The sequence below is a fragment of the Medicago sativa genome, chromosome 3 (genome assembly GCF_051527215.1).
Source record: "Medicago sativa cultivar Bolivia chromosome 3, Bolivia_mono, whole genome shotgun sequence".
Taxonomy (NCBI): Eukaryota; Viridiplantae; Streptophyta; class Magnoliopsida; order Fabales; family Fabaceae; genus Medicago; species Medicago sativa.
In genome coordinates this window covers 82,736,235-82,756,110 of record NC_140751.1, presented here as the reverse complement: position 1 = coordinate 82,756,110, position 19,876 = coordinate 82,736,235, and the positions used below count along the sequence as shown (strand labels likewise).

The following is a 19,876-nucleotide window of genomic DNA, read 5'->3' as shown; positions in this document are numbered from 1 at the left end:
TGTAAAGTCTAATACATCAGTAAATGTTGTTTTATAAAAAAAATTAAATATGAGACCTTAAGTCAATATCATTAGATCAACCCAAACGTAGTACATCGTTCTACAACAACAAACTTGTATAACAATGTATATGAATAAGAACGTATATCTACATTTGAATTAGATTAAATATCCACCGTGCAAACCTGGTGTCACAAACGACTCCATGGCCCAATGGATAAGGCGCTGGTCTACGGAACCAGAGATTCTGGGTTCGATCCCCAGTGGAGTCGAAGCCCTCTTTACTTTTTTTCCTTAATTTTATATATTAACTTTGGTCGCGTAAATCAACATTTCTCCTCCTCTTTTTTGGTTACAACTTGCAACATTCCTCCTCCTCTAATTTAAAGCAAAAACATTCTTTCGGTCAAAAAAAAAAAGTAAAAACATTCTTTTTTATTTTGTAAGATTTTTTTTTTTTTTTTGTAAGATAACAAATTCATCTATGTGATGTCAATATGAAATTGTTAAAAGTATACTGTGAATAACAAAAGGACAAACTCCTAATCAATTCATTTTCCATGTTCACTCCATCAGCAATAACGTCAACATTCAAAATTCGCCCATCAAAATTGAATATGTTATACTCCTTGCACTAGTTATCATTATAGATTTGCCTACTTTCACTTCCTTGAATCAATTAATCTTCCAGTCCTAGAGAATGGACGTGATGTAAGTATGTAACAAACATAATACACATAATTAATTTAATTCAACAACTTGCAATGTTCATGCATCATATACGCCTAATTAACAAAGTCATCAAATACCAAGTAAAACCAGCAGCAGAAACATCTACTTTCAAACAGTTGCATATTTTGCTTAGAAAATGCGTGGATTAAAAAAAAATCTGTTCGATTCAGATATTTAAAAAGCTTAGAAAATGCGTGGATTAAAAAAAAAATTTGTTCGGTTCAGATATTTAAAAAGCGCTTGTATATTTTACGGATGATTAATCTCCTGACCACTTTTAGTAGAGTCTTTCGTTTCAACTGTGCTTTTTCTATCCACAGTTTTTAACATTAGACATTATCTAAGAGATCCAAATCTAGTTTCATTTGCACTAAGGTAACATTTATACTTACTTCTTCCTTGTCTTTCTAATAAAATATGAGGAAAAAATATAAAATGAAAAATTATGTATATCCCCCATTCTCCCTCCTTTCATCCATCTCTTTTCTTTCACTAAAATATCCATCATTTAGTCTATACTCTTTTAATCAAGATGACAGGAATCATAGAGGGTCTGTTGCATTTGTTATATGACTTAAATCTCGTAGGTAAAATAGTGAACTAATTTTTCACAGAAAAATTTATAAAAACATATACATTGCATGATTGCATATATAAAAAAGGTAGTGTGAAGATTCAATTTGACAATTTTCTAGCTCAGATTAATCTATGCTCCGTCTAAAAAATAATACTAAAATTTATGGACTAAAAGTATTATTTTTTTATAAGGGATTAAATTAAACCTTAAGAAAAATGTGAAGGATGAAATTGAATAAAGACTAAAACACCTTAGTCTATATTTTTTATAAGGGATTAAATTGAATAAGGGGCATACCCCACATTTATGAGCCAAAAACATGAGAAATTGAAATTTTCATCTCTATTCGTCACAACTACCACCAGTGATGAATGAACCTTTTATAGTCAGACATACACATTATAGCTAATATAAAACAAAATCAATGCTTTTCCTGGTCCCTGTCATATTGAGAAAATCTTTAGCTTTTACCATTTCAAAAAACATAACTAACCCCACCACGATCATTTAACATAATAAACAAATTAATTAGAATCTTCACTCAGGTCCAAAAATCTTGTCATAATCATAACACATACATACACACCCATTTTGTTTGAGGGGGCTGCTATACTATATATTTTTCTTCTGATTAATGTACCCTTTAAAAAGATATTTAGTCTTCTCAATTGGTTTCAATAGAGATTGATTAAGACCTAGAAATACCAAATAGTTGAACCCTAAAAATAAGTAAACATATTTTCTGTAGCAATCCACACTTAGTTGGTCTAGAACATCAAATATTTTACCAAGGATCTGTTTGGTTCAACGGAAGAAGGAGGTAAAATATGGGCTAAAAGGCCTGACACGTAATTACTTAGTGTCATTAGCAATACACATAGCCACATAGGCAGGTGTATAACATGTTAAGAGGTATCACAAACATACTAGTAAGTGATTTGTGATGGGTAATAGAACACATAAAAAAAAAACATTTGAAAGACATTTCTTATATAAAAAAATGAAAGACATTAAATATATTTCAATCTTGTTTAAAGTTGTCAATGTTCAACTAGATTAAGAGAGCTTATCAAACACCTCATGTGCTTAGCTAACTGAATCTTGATCCTTCCATTAATTTATTGAAAAGCAAGGGTGTAGTAGATATATATGAACATAAAATTTTAATATTTAAGAAACAAGTTCCAGAGCTTTACTAATACTATATGTTCTGTCATTGACTCCAAATTTTTTACGGGCTAACCTACAACTACAAGTACAACAGACAAATGCAAATGCAATGTTGTGAACTATAGATAAAACGATTTTTTTATGCAACAACATGCATCCAACTCATAATCTATGAATTTATTCAAAAAAAAAAAACTTATAATCTATGAAGCACATTGTTTTCTCCCATCACCCAAACCAAATCTAGATTTTAATCTAAATAAAGTTAAACTATTCTTTATACAATTTTTCAAGAGAAAAGAAAAAGAAATTGGCCCCTCCAACCCTATTATAATCTACTGACCCAACTAATACAAGAAAGGTTATATATCTATGAGAAGAAAGAAAAATGGTGAAATTAAGCTAGCCTTAGCATCCTTCACACGTGAGAAAGACCAACCAAACAAATCAAATTGTTCGACCATCTGAATCCCACAAAACTGAGATAAAAACTCGTGCGGAGAATACCAACGCATATATTCCTTAAATTAAATCCTGTGTAGCCTTTTGCATGGCAAAGAAAATATTATGCCACGTGTTAATCCTAGAACGTGCTTTAACATTATTCAACCCTACTACATTCATACCAACCAAAACATCTTTCTCGACGTTAAGCACTTCCTCAGGTTCCGCGCCGTCAAACATCCAAACAAGACACCAACAGAACCCCTTCGATATCTCCGAATCGCTGTCTGCTTGAAACCTCATTCTCCTACCTTTGTCTATGTGGGCCACCACCCAAACATCTGTCGAACAACCTGTCACCCGGTTCTCCGGAACCCGGTCGGACCGGTCTAAGGGAGGCAATAAAGATGCGTAATGTAATAGTCTTTTTACTCGGTCGATGGGTTCGGAGAGAGAGGCAAATTCGATGGTGAGATTGTTGAGCTTGTCAGTGACACCGTGAGATGACGGTGATGATGATAAAGATGATGTTAATGTGTTGTTGAAGGGAGGAGGGTTAACGGAGAGTTTGAGATGGATTTGTTTTGAAGTAACGGCGGCGGCGTTAAGTTTGGAGGAGAAATGAGAAGGAGAAGGAGAAGGAGGGAGGGTTAATAGGGTGGAACTTGCCGTAGAAGTTGGGAATGGAAATGGAAATGGATATAGCATTTTATTAATAATAATAATAAAATAAGGATAATGAAAAAAATTGGGAGAGAAAGAAGGAGAATATGGGATATAGAAGAGAAAAGATGGAGAGGAGTAGGAATGAAATGGATGGGTGGGAGTATGGTGCGGTGAGATATATGCAATACTACAAGTTTTTTTCTTGAAAGAAAAACAAACTGTCCCTAAATATAAAATATTATACTACTTCTCTCAAAAATAAATATTATACTACTACTTCTAACTTGTTTGATAAAAAAAAATAGTGTTAAAACAATGCATGTAAGCAATGACATCATTTCAATTAAGTTGTGACCTAAATACTTTCGTTTATTATTTGGACTAAAGAATTATTATCTATCTTGCAACACTTCAAAACAATATCATTATTATTAAATATACTTTTAAAATAGGGGAATTAGTCACTTTAGTCCCTGAATGGGGAACGATTCGTCAATTTAGTCCCTGAATGCAGATAAATTGCAAAATAGTCCCTGAATGTAGACTTTGTTAGTCAATTTAGTCCCTGAATGCAGACTTCGTTAGTCAATTTAGTCCCTGAATGTAGACTTCGTTAGTCACTTTAGTCCCTGAAATTGACCATGCAGGGACTGTTTTGCATATTATCTGCATTCAGGGATTAAATTGACGAATCGTTCCCCATTCAGGGACTAAAGTGACTAATTCCCCAAAATATCTTGAAATGTAAAAAGTTAAAAGTTAAATATATATAGTTAGTTAGGATATGTTGAAATTGTTGTTAAGCTTAACATACTTGCATCATCGGTAACTTTATATAGAAGATGCAGTAAATCAATTTAAATGTTGAACCATCTTATATAATGTTGAATTATTTGTTGGTATATATTTTAAATAACATATTATACGTTAAAATAAGATGACGACGTGGAATATCATAGAGTTTTAGAATCCTATGAATTTTTATAGGTTTGATATACTTCAATTTAACAGTTAAATTATTTAATTCATTTTCTACAAAGAGACTTTGAAGATATAAGTATGTTAAATTGAAATATCTTGTTAACGGATCGGTTGATGTATATAAAAAATGGATACATAAACTATGTTTGAAGAAAAGCAAGATCTATAATTACCTTACCTCCATATTATGTATCAGTATCATGGGAACAATTATTTAAGGAACTTCCTGAAAAAATAAAAAAATATTGAGGAGACTTGGCTTGCTGCCACTCAACAACCCACTCGAGCCGCCAGTCACTCCACCAAAAATTTAGCACTCCCTCCATCATTTTGGTTAAATAATATGTTTGATTAAACATATTGTTTTAATAATTAAAATATTTTTGTGGTCATTTAAGAAAACCTCTAGTGAAATCTTCCCTCCCTCTCAACCATATTTATTTGGAAAATGCTAACAAGTGCCCTAAGGGCATTGTTTAAGCATCTAAAAGTGGCAATTTTTGCGTTGGAAATTGTACGGTTATGACTTTTAAAAGTGTTTGACTTGTATTTTCAAGACATAGTTTCTTTTTTTGGGTTCCTTAAACAATGCCCTTAGGGCACTTGTTAGCAAGACCCTATTTATTTATGTCATCTACAAAGTTTGAGGTCGAGATCTTGCTTAAGTTGTCTATGTTTAGTTTCACTCATACCAACGTAATGTTGGTGTATAGTTTTAATTTGAGTTTTGTTATTTAAAAAGTTATAAGATTTTTGTAATACTTCTTTTTTGTTAATAAACATATATACTCGTGTGCAGTGCAACTTCACCCAAATTGACTTTTGGGTTAAGTGCATTTTAAATGTTACAATTTACACATAACTTTCTTTTGGGACCAAACTAGTTGCAATTGAGAACAAATAGTGCAGTTCCATGCATTTCCACTTCTGCTGATAACGTCCCCTGCGTTATTATAATGTCACTTCCACTCCAAACTTCACTGCCTTTACAAGAACTTAAGTCTCTCATATGTAAAACTTTAGATAGTTCTGATGTCTGCGCAGATATAACCGCCTTCTGATCGCTTAGATTGAAGAAAGCAACATAGACTTCTCCTGCATAAACATACAACCCTTGGAGTTAGAAAAGAATAACAAGTAATTATTTGTTTTCGCATGCCAGTTCAAATGCTAAAACGTCAATGATCAAGTAATTTGCTTTGATGTTGGAGAGTGAAGTTGAGAAAAATCAAGAGCACTGACCTGTTCTTCCTGTTGCAACCCAAGAGCGAAAACCAGCAGAACTAATAGGAGCTGCATAAATGACCAACTAGCATTATGAATAATGATAAACCAAGATAAACCCAACAAATTGCATAGGACAATATTTCCAAAAAATGGCAAGTATTAGCGAATTTCACCTTTGACAGGTTTTACTGTTGCACATAAGCCAGAATAGCTATTTACCAAGGTCCCATTAAGATTCAACTGCCACATCTGTTAAAGACAACATAGATCAAATTCCAATAGTATATAGTACAGGTATATAAAAAAAAAAATTGCAAATCAGAAGGTTATTTTAAGAAGACAAATTGGCTAATGTATGGTATACGGATAAAAATAGTGATGCACAAACAAGATGATCTTTGAATATATCAAGATTACACATTGGCTACGTGTTTACAAGACATCTCACTCTAACACGACTTAAACACATAACAACATACCTGATTTGAATCCAACCTGCAGGGCGAAAATGTACCTCTCCTGAACTCTTTAGAAGTAAGCTCTCGTCTTGGAGAAGCATCCAAGCAAAATTTTATTTTGTTGACTGCAACTAAATGATGATAATCTTGATGCATATTCTCTTCATTTCTGCATCAATAACAATACAACAATTACTATAGTTAACAAGAACATAAATAATCAAATCAAAGTTAGGCAAACAGAACAGAGAATGACAAGACAAAATGTGATTACGATGCCAAGTTCAATTCTCTCTTGTGCATGCAGAAGGGAGGAAGAAGATGCTTGTTTCCTAAATTCCATTTCCAACAGATTCTTTCAGGATACTGGTCAAGACTTTCACTAGTCCAACCACTTGTTTTTGAGTCAGTGCAGCTAGTGAGGCCTATTGAATGTGCATATGATGTTTTTGTTTCTGTATAGCTTCTTCTCATTTGCCTTCCATAGTCCTGATCTTCACTCTTCAAGCTTGTGATATAAGGAAACTGCTAATGCCGCAAAAGAATATATTAAATTCGCAAACATATTATCTCCCTTCCCCCCCAAAAAAAAGTTTGATGGTTCACATACCTCCCTATTATTTGAGCTAAAACAATTAATCTCCAGAAGGGTAGGATTTGTGATGAGATCATATGTTGTGGGATCAATCTTCCGTACATCGCCCCCATACATAAGAGGAGACTTTGCCATTGCCCACAGGGTCATCTGTGTAGGAGCACATTAACTCAGTTTCTTTTGATAGGGCGTGTACACATATTAACATATGAATTTATGGGAAAGCAACTCAGTTATGGTTTTTACTAATACCTGAGTCCTCTTCTCTTCTAGGTTGAGGTTACTATACCTATGTGGACCTGCATTTGTACCTTCAAAAGGAAAAGGTGAAAATTCAGTGGCATGTTTAAAGGGTCGTGGATGATATACTCATACAGAAATAAAAAAAAGCAGCAACACAACCTTATTACTGCCGGAAATTTAGGAGGAGTTTTCAGGAAAAAAAATAATCCTCTTAGTTAAACAATCCCAATGAGCATATCTTGATTAACCATTAATCACAAATCAAAGACCAATTTAAACACATTTGATGATTTTACCTCTAGAAGTGTGTTTTAACTTTGACCACCGATGCGAAAGAAATACTGGCGGCGTCTCTACATGATCCATACGAACACAAAACGGAACGTGATCCTAGCATTTCATGAGGGGACGCGACGTTAAGATTGCTTGGGGAGTGTGCTCGTCTTCTATTTATAAAGAGTGAGCTACTAAAACCCCATATAGTGTTTGTATTTAATTAAACTCTTATTCTAGGCTTCTCCCAAAAAAAGCCATATAGTGTTTGTATTTAATTAAACTCTTTTAATTAAATACAAACTATTAATTAGATCAAATCGTATTTAACTCAATTAATTGTCAACCCTCATTTATTTAATCAATTCATAATTAAGTCAAATGACTACTCCCTATGGTCACCATAAGAATCACTTATTACACTTATATGACTATTATGTAGCCTTCTCATAGTGGGTCAATCGGGTATCCTTGTTGTCATAAAAAAATCAGGTATACTTGTCACTCTTAACATTTAAACTTGGATGCCGACTTGATGCTGAATATTCGTAATACCACATATCCTCGTTCATATCATGTGCCGTTTATATCACATATCTATGACCCGCGAGATGTGATTATCAGTCTACTCACACAATAGCCTGAAGGTGTTATTGTCGTCCTTATTTACAATAACACTAGACCACATATGATTAAGAATATTGTTCTATAGGGTCTCACAATCAAACCATACACAATATTCTATTGAATAAACAATCTATTCTAAGAACTTTATTATGTTATATAACAAATAATATAATAAACACGGTGACTTACAAGTTTATATATTAATCAATATATAAATCAAGATCATCATACTAAAGCAAATTCTATTATTCAATAGGGTCTCACGATCAAATTATACACGATATTCTATTGAACAAACAATCTATTCTAAGGACTTTATTATGTTATATAACGAATAATATAATAAACATGGTGACTTATATGTTTATATATTCATCAATATATAAATCAAGATCATCATACTAAAGCAAATTCAATCAACATAGGTTGACTATTAGGACTTACTCCAACAACTCGCGCCATCAGTTAGCCATCCAAATGGTAGCATGTCCAAATCCGGCCATGAATTCCCCATTAAACTTTTTGCTCCTATCATATTAGCTGTAGAAAAATCCCTGCTTCATAATTAAATAAACTAAATTTACATGATAGGATGATGGAACAGCAGATCACAGATCGAGAAGCAACAAAGTTTCAACATAGAGACAAATATTTTGAAGTAAAACAAAGTAATTTAACCACCTTGATACATCAAAATGAGATTTAACATCCCCCCATTTATCCCAGTCATCTGCTGTGATACGATATAGATTGACCAGTCCACTGACATCCTTGGCCATGGCTGGTGTCACACTTGTTCCGGGAGACAAAGAATAGACAATGGAGCGATCAAACTCCCGGAGAACCTGTAGTGACATATCATATGGTAAGTTTGCCAATGCATCTGGCATAATATTACCAATGTTGGTGTTTGTATGAGATAGAGAAGTATGTGGAAGAAATAGAACTGCAAGATACCTCTGATACATAGCTTATTTCATTTAAATCTAAGTCATCGCCAAATACACAGTCATGTTTCACTGCAAGGAAAATAGAAAATCTATCAAATTTATTGCCAAGGGAAGGCACAACTGCTCGCTATAGTTTAGAGTCCGTACAATAGTTTCTGTGTAAACCCACTAACCCCCAAGTCCCCAACTCAAAAACATAATCTTTGTTTTCATACCTACTCATTTGTAGATGTCTGGAATAAATGAGAAATTATTTTGTAGACTACTACTATAAGTGTGTCCCAAAGAAGTAGGCTATGTGAATTTTATAATTAGTTTGAAGTAGAAGTTTTGGTAATATGATATGAAAAAATCAGTCAATATTTATGGCTTATGAGTGAGACCACTGAAATACCAATTCTATGTAATGAAGTATAAACGATAATCTTGATGAAACAAAGTAGCAAACAGTAAAAATAATGTACCAAGAAAGGCATAAATGCTTCACTTATGCAAACTTGTTGAAGCTGATGCAATAAATTGTATAAAATCATCATGGTTGTCATCCATGACATGACTATGTTGCAACAGAGCATAAAGATTATAAAATAGAAGTCCAAGTACCAAAATCAACACCCCATTCAGCATACTGCACATAAAGGGACCTCAAAAAGGCTTTGCCAGCACCCAACGTAGTATTTACACTCATGAAACCATGAGTCATCCATCCACAAGCCCTTTCAGGGATCCCTATGTCTTTTGCATACCACAGTCTGCCAGATTCTTTATAAGCACTTCCCTAAGAAATTGAAAGGTGAGGAAGTCAAAGGAGCAACTTGGGGTTAAGGTAAAACAAGACCATCATATCTCGCCCATAATGTTTTAACTTTAAATAAAAATGTATTAAATAGGGAATAATACAACCAAACTTTTCTCTTTAAAAAAGAAGCAAGAAAGAAATGAACTCATTCAAGTTATACAAAATTTACAAAGCATTACCGTTGTTGTATCTAGGATAGGCGTGTTTGCATTGACAGCCTGCGTGCTTATCCCTCTCATAACATGAATCCCAAACTTTAAACCCATACTATGCACTCGATTAGCTACTTCGCTGAACCCTTTCCCATCTTGTGAAGAAGGCCACCTTCCTGGGTCAGGAATCATCCTCCCCCATTCATCAATCACGTCAAATCCAAGAGAATCATGATAAGCACCCTGAACTTTCCTTCTATACCAGAGATAATCCACCACAACATACTACAAGTATTTGAAGCAAAGATATCATATCTATATCTAACTAAAATAATAATAATAATAATAATAACATATTCAATCTCACATATATACATACCTCGTATCCATGATCGAGGAGACGCTGAGAAACTATTTGAGCACTTTGTAAGAACTCTTGCTCAGATATTACCCAGCAAAAGCAATCATAAGAATTCCAACCTCTTGGTGGGGTGCTAGCTAGTTGTAGGTGACTCTGAGTATCAGATACATTTTTAGATGACACGCTGAATATGAAATAACACATCCAAATTGATTAGAAATAAGTATAACCCTGCTCATTTGTCTAATACCTCACATAATTAAACAAATTGGGATTCAATTTAATCTAGTTATCGATAACGATAATATAATACTGGCTGGACAAAATTGATGGTTTGTGATAAAATTTCATGTTTATGCCACGAACAAGTAAGTAGTGGAATATATTTAATGATAATGAATATGAATGGTGGAACCTACACCGAATACTATTGTAAAACTTGAAAAGCAAGAAATTAACTCATAAGAAAGTTGAAGTGTGTTAGGATTGAATTTTGCAATAATCAGAAATGAAATGAAATGAAATGAAATGATGAACAGGTAAAGCAATAAGGAAATTATATAACGCAATATTATAATCAAGAAATAAAGAATAGAGAAAGAAAATACATGCATACATACCCGTGAAAAAAGAAGAGAGAAAGAAGAATGAAGAGAAAGATGGATAAACAGTTCATTGATTCTTCGCTGTTCCACCAACCAACAACTCCAACTTCAACCCAGTTAAGTAATCATAGTAAGCTAGTAGTATTAATTATACGCTACTCTACTAGTAATGATTAATCAATTAATCCATTTATGGATAAGATTGAGAAGACTTTTATTAATTGCAATTTAGTTTATCAAGTGAATGAGGACGGTTGTTGTTGCACACGTGTAGTGGTCTTGTTTTCTTCGCAGGCAAATTGTCTGATACATACTCTTATGTAGTAAAAGAGAGAAACGTTCAAAAATGGAATTAGCTCCACTAATGTAAACCCACCCTTTTTCATCGCCCATTCTATTCTACCAAAATCACTAAACAATATTCCTTCAATCAATTCTTCTTTCTCTCCCACACCATTCATTTACCGCAGATTCTTTAACCCAACTCAACAATCGATATTAAGAGTTATATATATACGTATCCACATGATTAATTGACTTTCAAATAGTATTAATGTGACCTTTGATCTTAGTGAAAAATCACATTAATTTGTTGAATATATACAACTCTCATTGTTAGGTCACATTTGACTATTAGAGAGGGTGTTAGAGACAATATTGAAAAGAGAATATATTGTTGTTGAATATATATAAGCACATTTAATAAATTGATTAAAAATGAAATGGTGTTGATTAAATATAATGATATATAATTATTATTGAAACTCGTTTAGTAAATTTTTTAAGATGTTGAGTTCATGGAATTGATTGTTTATTATGTATTGACAGTACAAGATTATAAAAGGGGTGAAGTATACATGTGTGAGATCCACTTAGACACTCAAATGTGAGAATGATCTATTGCAGATGCTCTAAGGTTCACTGTAATGAGTGTAAAATATGATTGGCTTGATAGTATACTTTTTTTTCTTCATAATATAGAAAACTTTATTAACAAAATTTAAAATACTTTTTACTTGAGTGTAGAATGAAACTCATCATACCTGCCTGTCATAACAACGTAGTTATAATGTTTTAACTAAATAGTTTATCACAAAATTGCAATGACTGTCAACAAGTTTCAGTTGGACGCAGCTTCGTTTTTGGCGGAAAATACTTGGGTGACATAATGTCACCGTAACATTAAATTTGAGCCATACAAAGGTGTTGTGTTGTGTGGCCCAGATGTGTTGTATGTGTTGTGTGACCCAGATGTTATGTGGCAATGTGTGTTGTGTGACTCAGATTTAATGTCACGGTGACATTATGTCACCCAAGTGCTTCCCGTTTTTGGCTGGAGTACACACCCAAATGTTCCCATATTTTTTCGCCAACATACATACCCTCGCATTTTATAGCTAAAGGGCTCTTTCATAAATTGAACAACAAAAGGGATCCAATAACATTTAATTCATCAAGGATTTGCAGTTTTTCTCGTACAAAAAAATTGTCAGTTTCTTTTCAAGAGAAAGAAAAGTGGACGTGGGGTATTGCTACATGTTAGATGACAAGAAAAAAAAAAACCACCAGGTGTCTCGGCAAAGAGAACACTCAATAGTAGGAAATCTATTCTTTAAATTGATAACCAACAGTTGAATCTCATTTCCTGCAAGCCATTATCTCCGCTCCAAATCTCTATTTACTGTCCCTCCTTACCTCAAAGGTGTATTAAGTATTAACCGCAGCCCATGTTGTTACGTTTGCCATGGAGATATATAGAACTTATAACTTATATGGCATAATTCTTCGAAATGTGAAAGTCCCAGTGTAATGTATCAATAAAGATAGCTGTGATCAGGCTCTACACATGCAAGGTGTCAGAGGATTCTCCCACAGGTCGTAGTTAGGGAAAGTCTCTTCTGGCAATCCCGTCCGTGTCTGGTGAGTAACAATAACATCTTCTACAAAAGGAGCCCAACCCATGTACGGATCCCCAAAAGACTTGGACATTAGTCCTTTGTCGGGCTTTATTGATTTTAGACGGTGACCCATATATCTGCGGGCACCAATGATCAGCTTAGCAAAGTTACCTCCATGGGTCATCACAAATACATCTGACTTCAAGCACACCAAGAAATCAAGAGCTGCAAGGCTAGTCACGTGCTTTCTGAAACCATCTAACTCATCTTTAGTAGCCAATTCCTCCTTTGTGACCTATTTACCAAAAGTGAATAGCATTCATCATATTGTAAAACAAGCGAACAGACTCATATGTTAAGTTATTGATGAATAAATTGAACATGACATAGAGCAAGAGATCATTCCATTACAAGGGAAAAAAAAAACCATGTCGTGACATTGTTAAATTCACTACATAATAATGGATTTGATTTTCATAAAACACACAAAAGGAAACAATAAAGCTTCTAATCATTTTAGAACTTCAAGGCAGTGTCATGCGCATTTTTTTAATGCACATGGGAGTGGAGAGGTCTTACCAGATTAGGGAACATATTCCTTAGGGGAGCCATCCGGTTTTGACCACCATAAACTTGTCCAGAAGCAACATAAATTTGAGTTTCCTTCGTATAGCCCATAGCCCGAAGAATAACAGCCACTTCTCCAGGCTCTAAAGGGCATCGTCCTTCCTTTCGCTTCTGCAGAGCCAATTGCCACAAGTGGGAACCATTCTACATTTTCAAGAAAGATGGTGACCAAATTGTTCCAATAAAATGGAAAGCTTCCTAGGGCTCATTTTGATAAAAAATAAAAAATAGTATGGCACCTTATACCGTCGAGGCCACTCCTTTTTTCTATACTCTGCCATTATAGCTTTCTCATCTCTTGTCCCCACAAAATCACAAAATGATAGGCCCACCATTCCTTTTTCGAATCTAAGATGCAGTGCCCTGTTTACAGTAAAACGGTTAAATTATTGACAATAAAAAAATACACTAAAATTCAGCTACAAGTCCTTGATCACAAATGTCATCACATACATATAAGGATTTGAATTGCCTGTTCGGTTTCTCATCCTTGATGCAAGTAAATCAGACATCTGCTCTATATCAGGAAGAAATTTCAGAGCATGATAATTGACCCTACATCTCAACTTGTTGATTTCTGATGGGACATTGTCATATCTGAAACAAGAACAGGGACATCATGACAACATCAACTACATAAAAAAAAATTAAAAAAAAATAAAAAATATTGAATCTAGCATGCGTCATCCTTGGCCTACCCAAGCCTATCAACAAAAGGTTTCAGAGCCATAATCTTTTTCTCCTTGACGCGGGGCAGAACATTGTCGATGTAAAATTGTGCAGGTGCATATTTTGGGATGTTCTTCACAGTCCGTCTGAAAGAAAACAGTCTTGCTTTGTTAGTCAAGTTAATGTATCAATATTGAACAATTATCGGAAAATGTCGATAACAGTGGTAATAATTTGGCAAAGCTAGTGACATGAAAAAGTATAGACATATACACAGGAGATTCAGTTTGTGTCTTCTGTGTCCGTTTAAAAAAAAAACTGGCCCCAAAATCATCATCAATGCAAGATATTCACAGTGAGGACATAATTTAAATTCATAATAGTCAAGCTATTTGCTCAAAACAACCAGCACTTAACCCAAAATCATGTGTTAATAAATCAACAGATTAAATAGAAAACCAGTATAAAAACTGGTTTTGACATATATGTATCCACCTTTTAAAAGGCAGATCAACTGGGGATTTGAGTGTTCAACAGAATCAAATTAAAAGGCACAGAACATAACTACAAAACCATAATTATCATTCCATTTGGTGATAAAATGCAGCACATCAACCAAACCTAATGTCGATCATTCCATGAATGAAACAGCAAACCAGCATGACACTGGCTTTAGCATACTAATCAATCCTTCAATTATTATTATTTTGAAGAATAATCAATCCTTCAATTATATATATTTATACATAAAATATATAACAATGAAAGGTCAAGGCTACGACTTTTAAGTCATGTAACCATTGACCAATGAAAAACTTTCAATCTTGACCATCCAAAAAATGTTTTACGGCCAAGATTTACCCTCTCACTTTCATATAAAAAAGTCCTTACTAGATGCATGATGCATCCACTGTGTCTGTGTGTGTAAAGGGAATATAGTTATCTATCACTTGCAACAACTTGGGATTTAGATTTTCTACAGACCCTACTCAAAGGGACAAGAATCTATCAAACCTTATACTAGAAAATAGCTCTGCTTTATCAGTAAACCATTCTGGGATATCACGGACAATACGGACATCATCCTTTAGGTAGTCAATGAAGTGATCCACGTCAAAAATGTCTTCAAATTTCCTGTAATTATGAAATGCATCATCATTGTTGTTAGGAATCCACAATCAGAATAGAGAAAAATAAAAATGATTTTATTGAAAAACTGAAGAATGAACAGAAAAAAGAATTCTCTCCTTTAAGGGTTTCCCCTTCTACAATAGCCATTGCTCTGTTTTTTTCTAAATTAATCAAAGCTCAATCGGCTTCTACTATTACCCCCCTATATATTCAAATGAATCTCCTCACCTCAACTATCTAACCAGCCTAATTCAAACTACTTCAATTCCATTTTGATCCATCCTTCTATCCTAACAATACCACGCCCTTCAAGTTCAACATTGTCCTCAAGGTTGAAAATAACCAGCTGACAGTGTACCAGTAACTAACTAGGTCCAAAATCTGCCAGCACAGTACCCCACTTCATCCCCTTGCTCATCTTCCACCAGAATACTTATGTAGACTTTGCTGTAGACTGAAACCTAATCCAACTCCCTAGCCCCTACCAATGTTCCCGTTTGAATTCTGTGCCGAGCCCAACGAGGCCTTGCCTTGAATTGGGCTAAGCAAACCAACAAAAGATATTCCAACAACTCCTGTTTGGTTAAAATCTCCCCACCTGTCTGCTGCCTGAAAACTGATGGTGGAAGCATAACCAGACTCCTTATAATCTGGATCCTCAAAGTTGCTGCTGCATGAACCGGTGTTGTATCTCTCTGTCTTTTACCTTAATCTCTCTGCTGTATATCTCATCCTCAAGTCAAGCTCTCTGCCATTGGGTCATGCTCTAATTCCATCTCTGTCCGGTTCTTATTGCAGCTCTTCAATAGGCTTTATTTGATGCACCTTTGAGAGGTTATTTGGGATCAGTGACCCATTCGAACAGAATGCTACTGTCAGGATAGGAAAATTTGGTCTTCTTTGCACGAAAAAAGGATTCTTAGTAGCTGCACTCTCCCGTAATCTCCTTCTAAATTATTTTCCTGGGTGCTGCAGCAAGACTATCTCTAGAGAGGATTGTGGCTCCAAACTTTTTGCCTCACAAACATGTATTTGTTTCTTCACCCCCTTACCCAATGTGTGGCTGATTTTTCCTGTCCCTTCAGCACTCTCCTTGAACTTGGAGGGTGGCGCCTCCACCCTTCTTTTGTCACAACCGGGTCTTTGCATCTTCATTGGTTGTTTTAACATCTTCAGCTCAATAGTGTTTGATCACCATGAGTGGGGATGTAATATATAACACTAAACCTCCTTTCAAGAACAACCCTCGTTCTCCATTTCTTCCCCGTAAGAGAAGAGGCAGGTCAAACCGATTTGTAAAGAATTTACAATGGAGAATTGGGAATAATGAAAAGGAAAGATGATTTTATTGAACTGAAAAAGAACAGAACATGGAGAGAAATCAATCCTCTAAAGGTTTCCCCTTCTACAACTAAGACACTGCTTGTTTTTTCACACTAACCAATCTCAATGACTCAATCCTCTTCTACTATCTTTCCTTTATTTATTTAATTTAATTGTGTCTCCTCAACAAACTAACCTAACTAATTCTAACTGCTTTAACTGCCTTGTATTGTATCCTTCTTCTCTAACAACAGTCGGCAAGGTGGTTTGTTATTGATATCTTCCAGGCAAGGCGGCAGGACAAAATCTACTAGTGAGAAAGGAGGAAAGTAGTAGTAGAGAGATAAAAAGATTAGATTAGATAGAGTGATTAGAAATTCAAAAACTACCTACATTTTGGGGTAAAAAATATACTATATTTATGATGTGATATGTCGTATCATGTTTGCTTAGCAAAACGGTGGCAACAATTTAACTAATCAAAACAACATTAGAAAAAGTTTTGGACAAGAGATCTCACGTTTGGTCTTTCCAAATCTGGTCCTGTTTCAATACAGGCAAAATAAGAGTGGCATTCATTATTTTCGCAACAGCCACTGCATTGCATATCTGCATTTTGGAATAGGTGCTAAAGTAAATCATCAATAGATAAATAGTTATGTAATGATTCTAAAAAACTTTACGCAAAGTGTCATTTCATAGATATATATTATATAATATAATGATTCTACCTGCATTTTGGAATAGGTGCTAAAGTAAATCATCAATAGATAAATAGTTATGTAATGATTCTAAAAAACTTTACGCAAAGTGTCATTTCATAGATATATATTATATAATATAATGATTCTACAAATGCAAAGTGTCATTTCATTATTTCATATAACCCACTTCTATGTGCATGACAGTAAAATCAAAATCATGGATCATCATGGATCAAATGGCTTAAAGCCGGATAAGAATGCAGATGCTCTATGAAAATATCACCTAAGCATCAAATCTCGACTTCATATAGTCAAATAGTTCACTCAATTTATTCTATCTAAAAATGCACCATGAAATAGAAGTATTGAACAAGTACGCAAATATATTTAATTTTTAATTATGCTCCTTTTCAGTTATAGCAGTCAGTTCAAAGCACGTAGAATTCATATATTGGACAGCAGGAATAAAATTTCCAACTAAACTGTACCAGTCTACCAGGTAATCGTGTCCATTAAAAAGAAAACAAGCATCCGTGAAAATGCAAAACTCAAGGTGCATTTCAAAAAAAAGAAAACAGTCTAGACTAGAGCGTATCACAATTGAAAGAACTACTCATACCGCAATTCTTTGCTGATTTAGACCACCTTCAGCATGAATGAATATATAGCCATTTGTTTCATTTTCATGAGGAAGATCTACAGGAAAGTATAAAAGAACTATCAGCAATAGTGGTAGTATTAAGAACAACATATAGCACTACTATGAACATGTCCTCATTAACATATACTATGAGATTATTAGGGAATATTACATTGAAAAGGAAACTTTGAAGACCCGTTTATAGAATGTACAACAACAACAACAACAAACAATGAACCAAGCCTTATCCCACTAAGTGGGGACGGCTACATGGATCAATTACGCTATAATGGTCTATCATAAACCATATTTTTTAGATCCAACTCATTAACTTCTAAATCTTTCCTAATAGTTTATCTTATAGTTTTTCTGGGTCTTCCTCTGCCTCTTTTGATCTGACTTTCCTCCATCTGATCTACTCTTCGTACTACAGCATCTACAGGTCTTCTCTCTACATGCCCAAACCACCTAAGCCTATTTTCTACCATCTTTTCTAGAATCTTCTCTCTAAAGGTTTTATTTCTGCCATTTATAGAATGTAGACATACAGAATTCAACTTTAAGGACAGTATTGATCCGTGAATACCATTAGAGTAGATTAAAGAAAAAGAGGGTGGTCAAAAGAAGTTGAATGGTCCATTCGGTCCATTGACTAAAAAATATTGTCAGGGATTAGTTCAAATATCTATCTATCTTGAAATACCAATCATACTGTAGTTTGTCAGTGCAACTGATAAATGATACCTATGTTAAATTGTCATAACTACTGGATGAAGAATATGTTCTTAATTCTTATTAGTTTGCTTAATAGCCCTTTTCGCATAGTATGCAATGCCAATGACACAGTAAATGCATAAACAAATTAGAGGACAGGAAACCTGATATTGCACCATCCCTGCGCTCAGCACATGGCTTCCATGACGTTGTGGATGAGTAAGGATTTTCCCAAAGAGATGCTGATTCTTTAACCTACAAAAAACACCACACATGCTTAGTGAAATTTCAATGTGAAAATCATCATCGTCATCATCAAAGCTATGATCCATTTGAAGATAACTTACATGTGGGCAGTGAAGAACAATCCCATCTTTTTTACACAAGTAAGGTGAATTCTACAACAGAATTAAACCAGAAAAAATCAATTATCAGAAAAGCTGAAAATTCAATACATCACTAGTGAAGCTACTCCTTATTACTAAAGTTAGAAAAAAAAAGCTGAAAAATCACTTATGAGTAGCAAATCAAAAGAACAAAAAGCGTAATTGAAATTGAGATTCTACAACGATAATGCGGTGCTGACCAATTTGTTGAGGATGGTGAAAACGGAGATTACGCCAACGATAATTAGAAGTGAGACAAGGAATATAGAGATCTTGGAGTTGTGAAGAGAAACCCTAGGGTCGTCGGTGAAGAAGGAGCAAAGGTGATGAAAATGCGAGCAGGGAGGACGGTCACGGTCTTTGGGAGAGTGGCGATCGTCGGAGAGGTCGTTGTCGGGAATGAGAGGGGAGGAATCGCCGTCGCGTTTCATCGGAGAAGAAGTGGCGCGGGCGCCGAGGGAGGAGGAGTGACGGAGCTCCGCCATCGAGGTGGACGGTGCTTTCTCTCTCTATGACGATTAATGGTTTGTTCTTATTTTTCTGAGGAAGTCGCATGTGATTTGAGTTCAGATCCACTTCTATTCTTTTCCACAGCAAGCAACCATTATTCATTCTCATCAATTGTGTAAGATTACGTACTTAATTATGCAATTGTATTGACTTTAGGAAAATGCTCACAATTTTTTTTATCACTTTGTTCCTCGTTCGTTTTAACAATTTAACATAATTCGGTGAAAAAAAAAAAACACAATTTAACATAAACTGAAAAAATATTTCTCTTTCTCAAATATTCTTTTTTTTAGATCATAAGTTATTTAGCGAGAGAAACTTCACATTTTTTAAAGTTATTTTTCTCCTTTACTCATCAAGTAACGGGGATTTTAGGTCATTTTTTGACCTAGAATAACCCCTTAACATCTTTTT

The 19,876-nt window shown here is 34.4% G+C and overlaps 3 protein-coding genes and 1 non-coding gene across 8 annotated transcripts; 1 reads left to right on the top strand and 3 right to left on the bottom strand.

Annotated features, from left to right (window-relative positions):
* The first annotated feature begins 199 nt into the window (after window positions 1-199).
* On the top strand, window positions 200-272 carry TRNAR-ACG (transfer RNA arginine (anticodon ACG)). Its single transcript has one exon. It is a non-coding gene; the product is annotated as a tRNA-Arg (tRNA).
* A 2,422-nt stretch (window positions 273-2,694) lies between these two features.
* On the bottom strand, window positions 2,695-3,780 carry SUFE2 (sulfur E2). The gene has a single exon (XM_085754779.1). The coding sequence runs from the start codon at window positions 3,629-3,631 to the stop codon at window positions 3,002-3,004; it is 630 nt and encodes a 209-aa protein (XP_085610905.1). The 5' UTR covers window positions 3,632-3,780; the 3' UTR covers window positions 2,695-3,001.
* A 1,540-nt stretch (window positions 3,781-5,320) lies between these two features.
* LOC146940987 (uncharacterized) lies at window positions 5,321-10,979 on the bottom strand. Of its 5 annotated transcripts, XM_085754777.1 has the most exons (15): window positions 10,876-10,979; window positions 10,274-10,439; window positions 9,922-10,179; window positions 9,547-9,721; window positions 8,951-9,012; window positions 8,675-8,838; window positions 8,438-8,547; window positions 7,390-7,446; window positions 7,103-7,161; window positions 6,866-7,000; window positions 6,530-6,780; window positions 6,277-6,424; window positions 5,971-6,046; window positions 5,813-5,863; window positions 5,321-5,665 (listed from the first exon to the last, which is right to left on the bottom strand). In XM_085754777.1, exons 1-15 carry the CDS (start codon window positions 10,929-10,931, stop codon window positions 5,451-5,453), a joined length of 1,983 nt encoding a protein of 660 aa, XP_085610903.1. In that variant the 5' UTR covers window positions 10,932-10,979; the 3' UTR covers window positions 5,321-5,450. The 5 variants fall into 5 exon arrangements, with proteins under 5 accessions (XP_085610903.1, XP_085610899.1, XP_085610900.1 ...); XM_085754773.1 differs by lacking the exon at window positions 7,390-7,446 and having other exon boundaries at window positions 8,438-8,550; XM_085754774.1 differs by lacking the exon at window positions 7,390-7,446.
* Window positions 10,980-12,277: 1,298 nt separating this feature from the next.
* On the bottom strand, window positions 12,278-19,577 carry LOC146940986 (O-fucosyltransferase family protein). Its single transcript, XM_085754778.1, has 11 exons — window positions 19,153-19,577; window positions 18,914-18,964; window positions 18,731-18,821; window positions 17,832-17,908; window positions 17,029-17,117; window positions 15,069-15,188; window positions 14,084-14,200; window positions 13,839-13,982; window positions 13,625-13,748; window positions 13,338-13,529; window positions 12,278-13,053 (listed from the first exon to the last, which is right to left on the bottom strand). Exons 1-11 carry the CDS (start codon window positions 19,435-19,437, stop codon window positions 12,694-12,696), a joined length of 1,650 nt encoding a protein of 549 aa, XP_085610904.1. The 5' UTR covers window positions 19,438-19,577; the 3' UTR covers window positions 12,278-12,693.
* Window positions 19,578-19,876: the final 299 nt, after the last annotated feature.

Coding starts and splice junctions, on each gene's coding strand:
- SUFE2 (XM_085754779.1), bottom strand. CDS start 3,631: ATGCTATATCCATTTCCATTTCCATTCCCAACTTCTACGGCAAGTTCC.
- LOC146940987 (XM_085754777.1), bottom strand. CDS start 10,931: ATGAACTGTTTATCCATCTTTCTCTTCATTCTTCTTTCTCTCTTCTTT. Junction 7,001..7,102: donor TAGAAGAGAAGAGGACTCAG/GTATTAGTAAAA, acceptor GCTCCTACACAG/ATGACCCTGTGGGCAATGGC. Junction 6,425..6,529: donor AGAGAATTGAACTTGGCATC/GTAATCACATTT, acceptor TTATTGATGCAG/AAATGAAGAGAATATGCATC.
- LOC146940986 (XM_085754778.1), bottom strand. CDS start 19,437: ATGGCGGAGCTCCGTCACTCCTCCTCCCTCGGCGCCCGCGCCACTTCT. Junction 13,983..14,083: donor CCTTTTGTTGATAGGCTTGG/GTAGGCCAAGGA, acceptor TTCTTGTTTCAG/ATATGACAATGTCCCATCAG. Junction 13,749..13,838: donor GGCAATTCAAATCCTTATAT/GTATGTGATGAC, acceptor TACTGTAAACAG/GGCACTGCATCTTAGATTCG.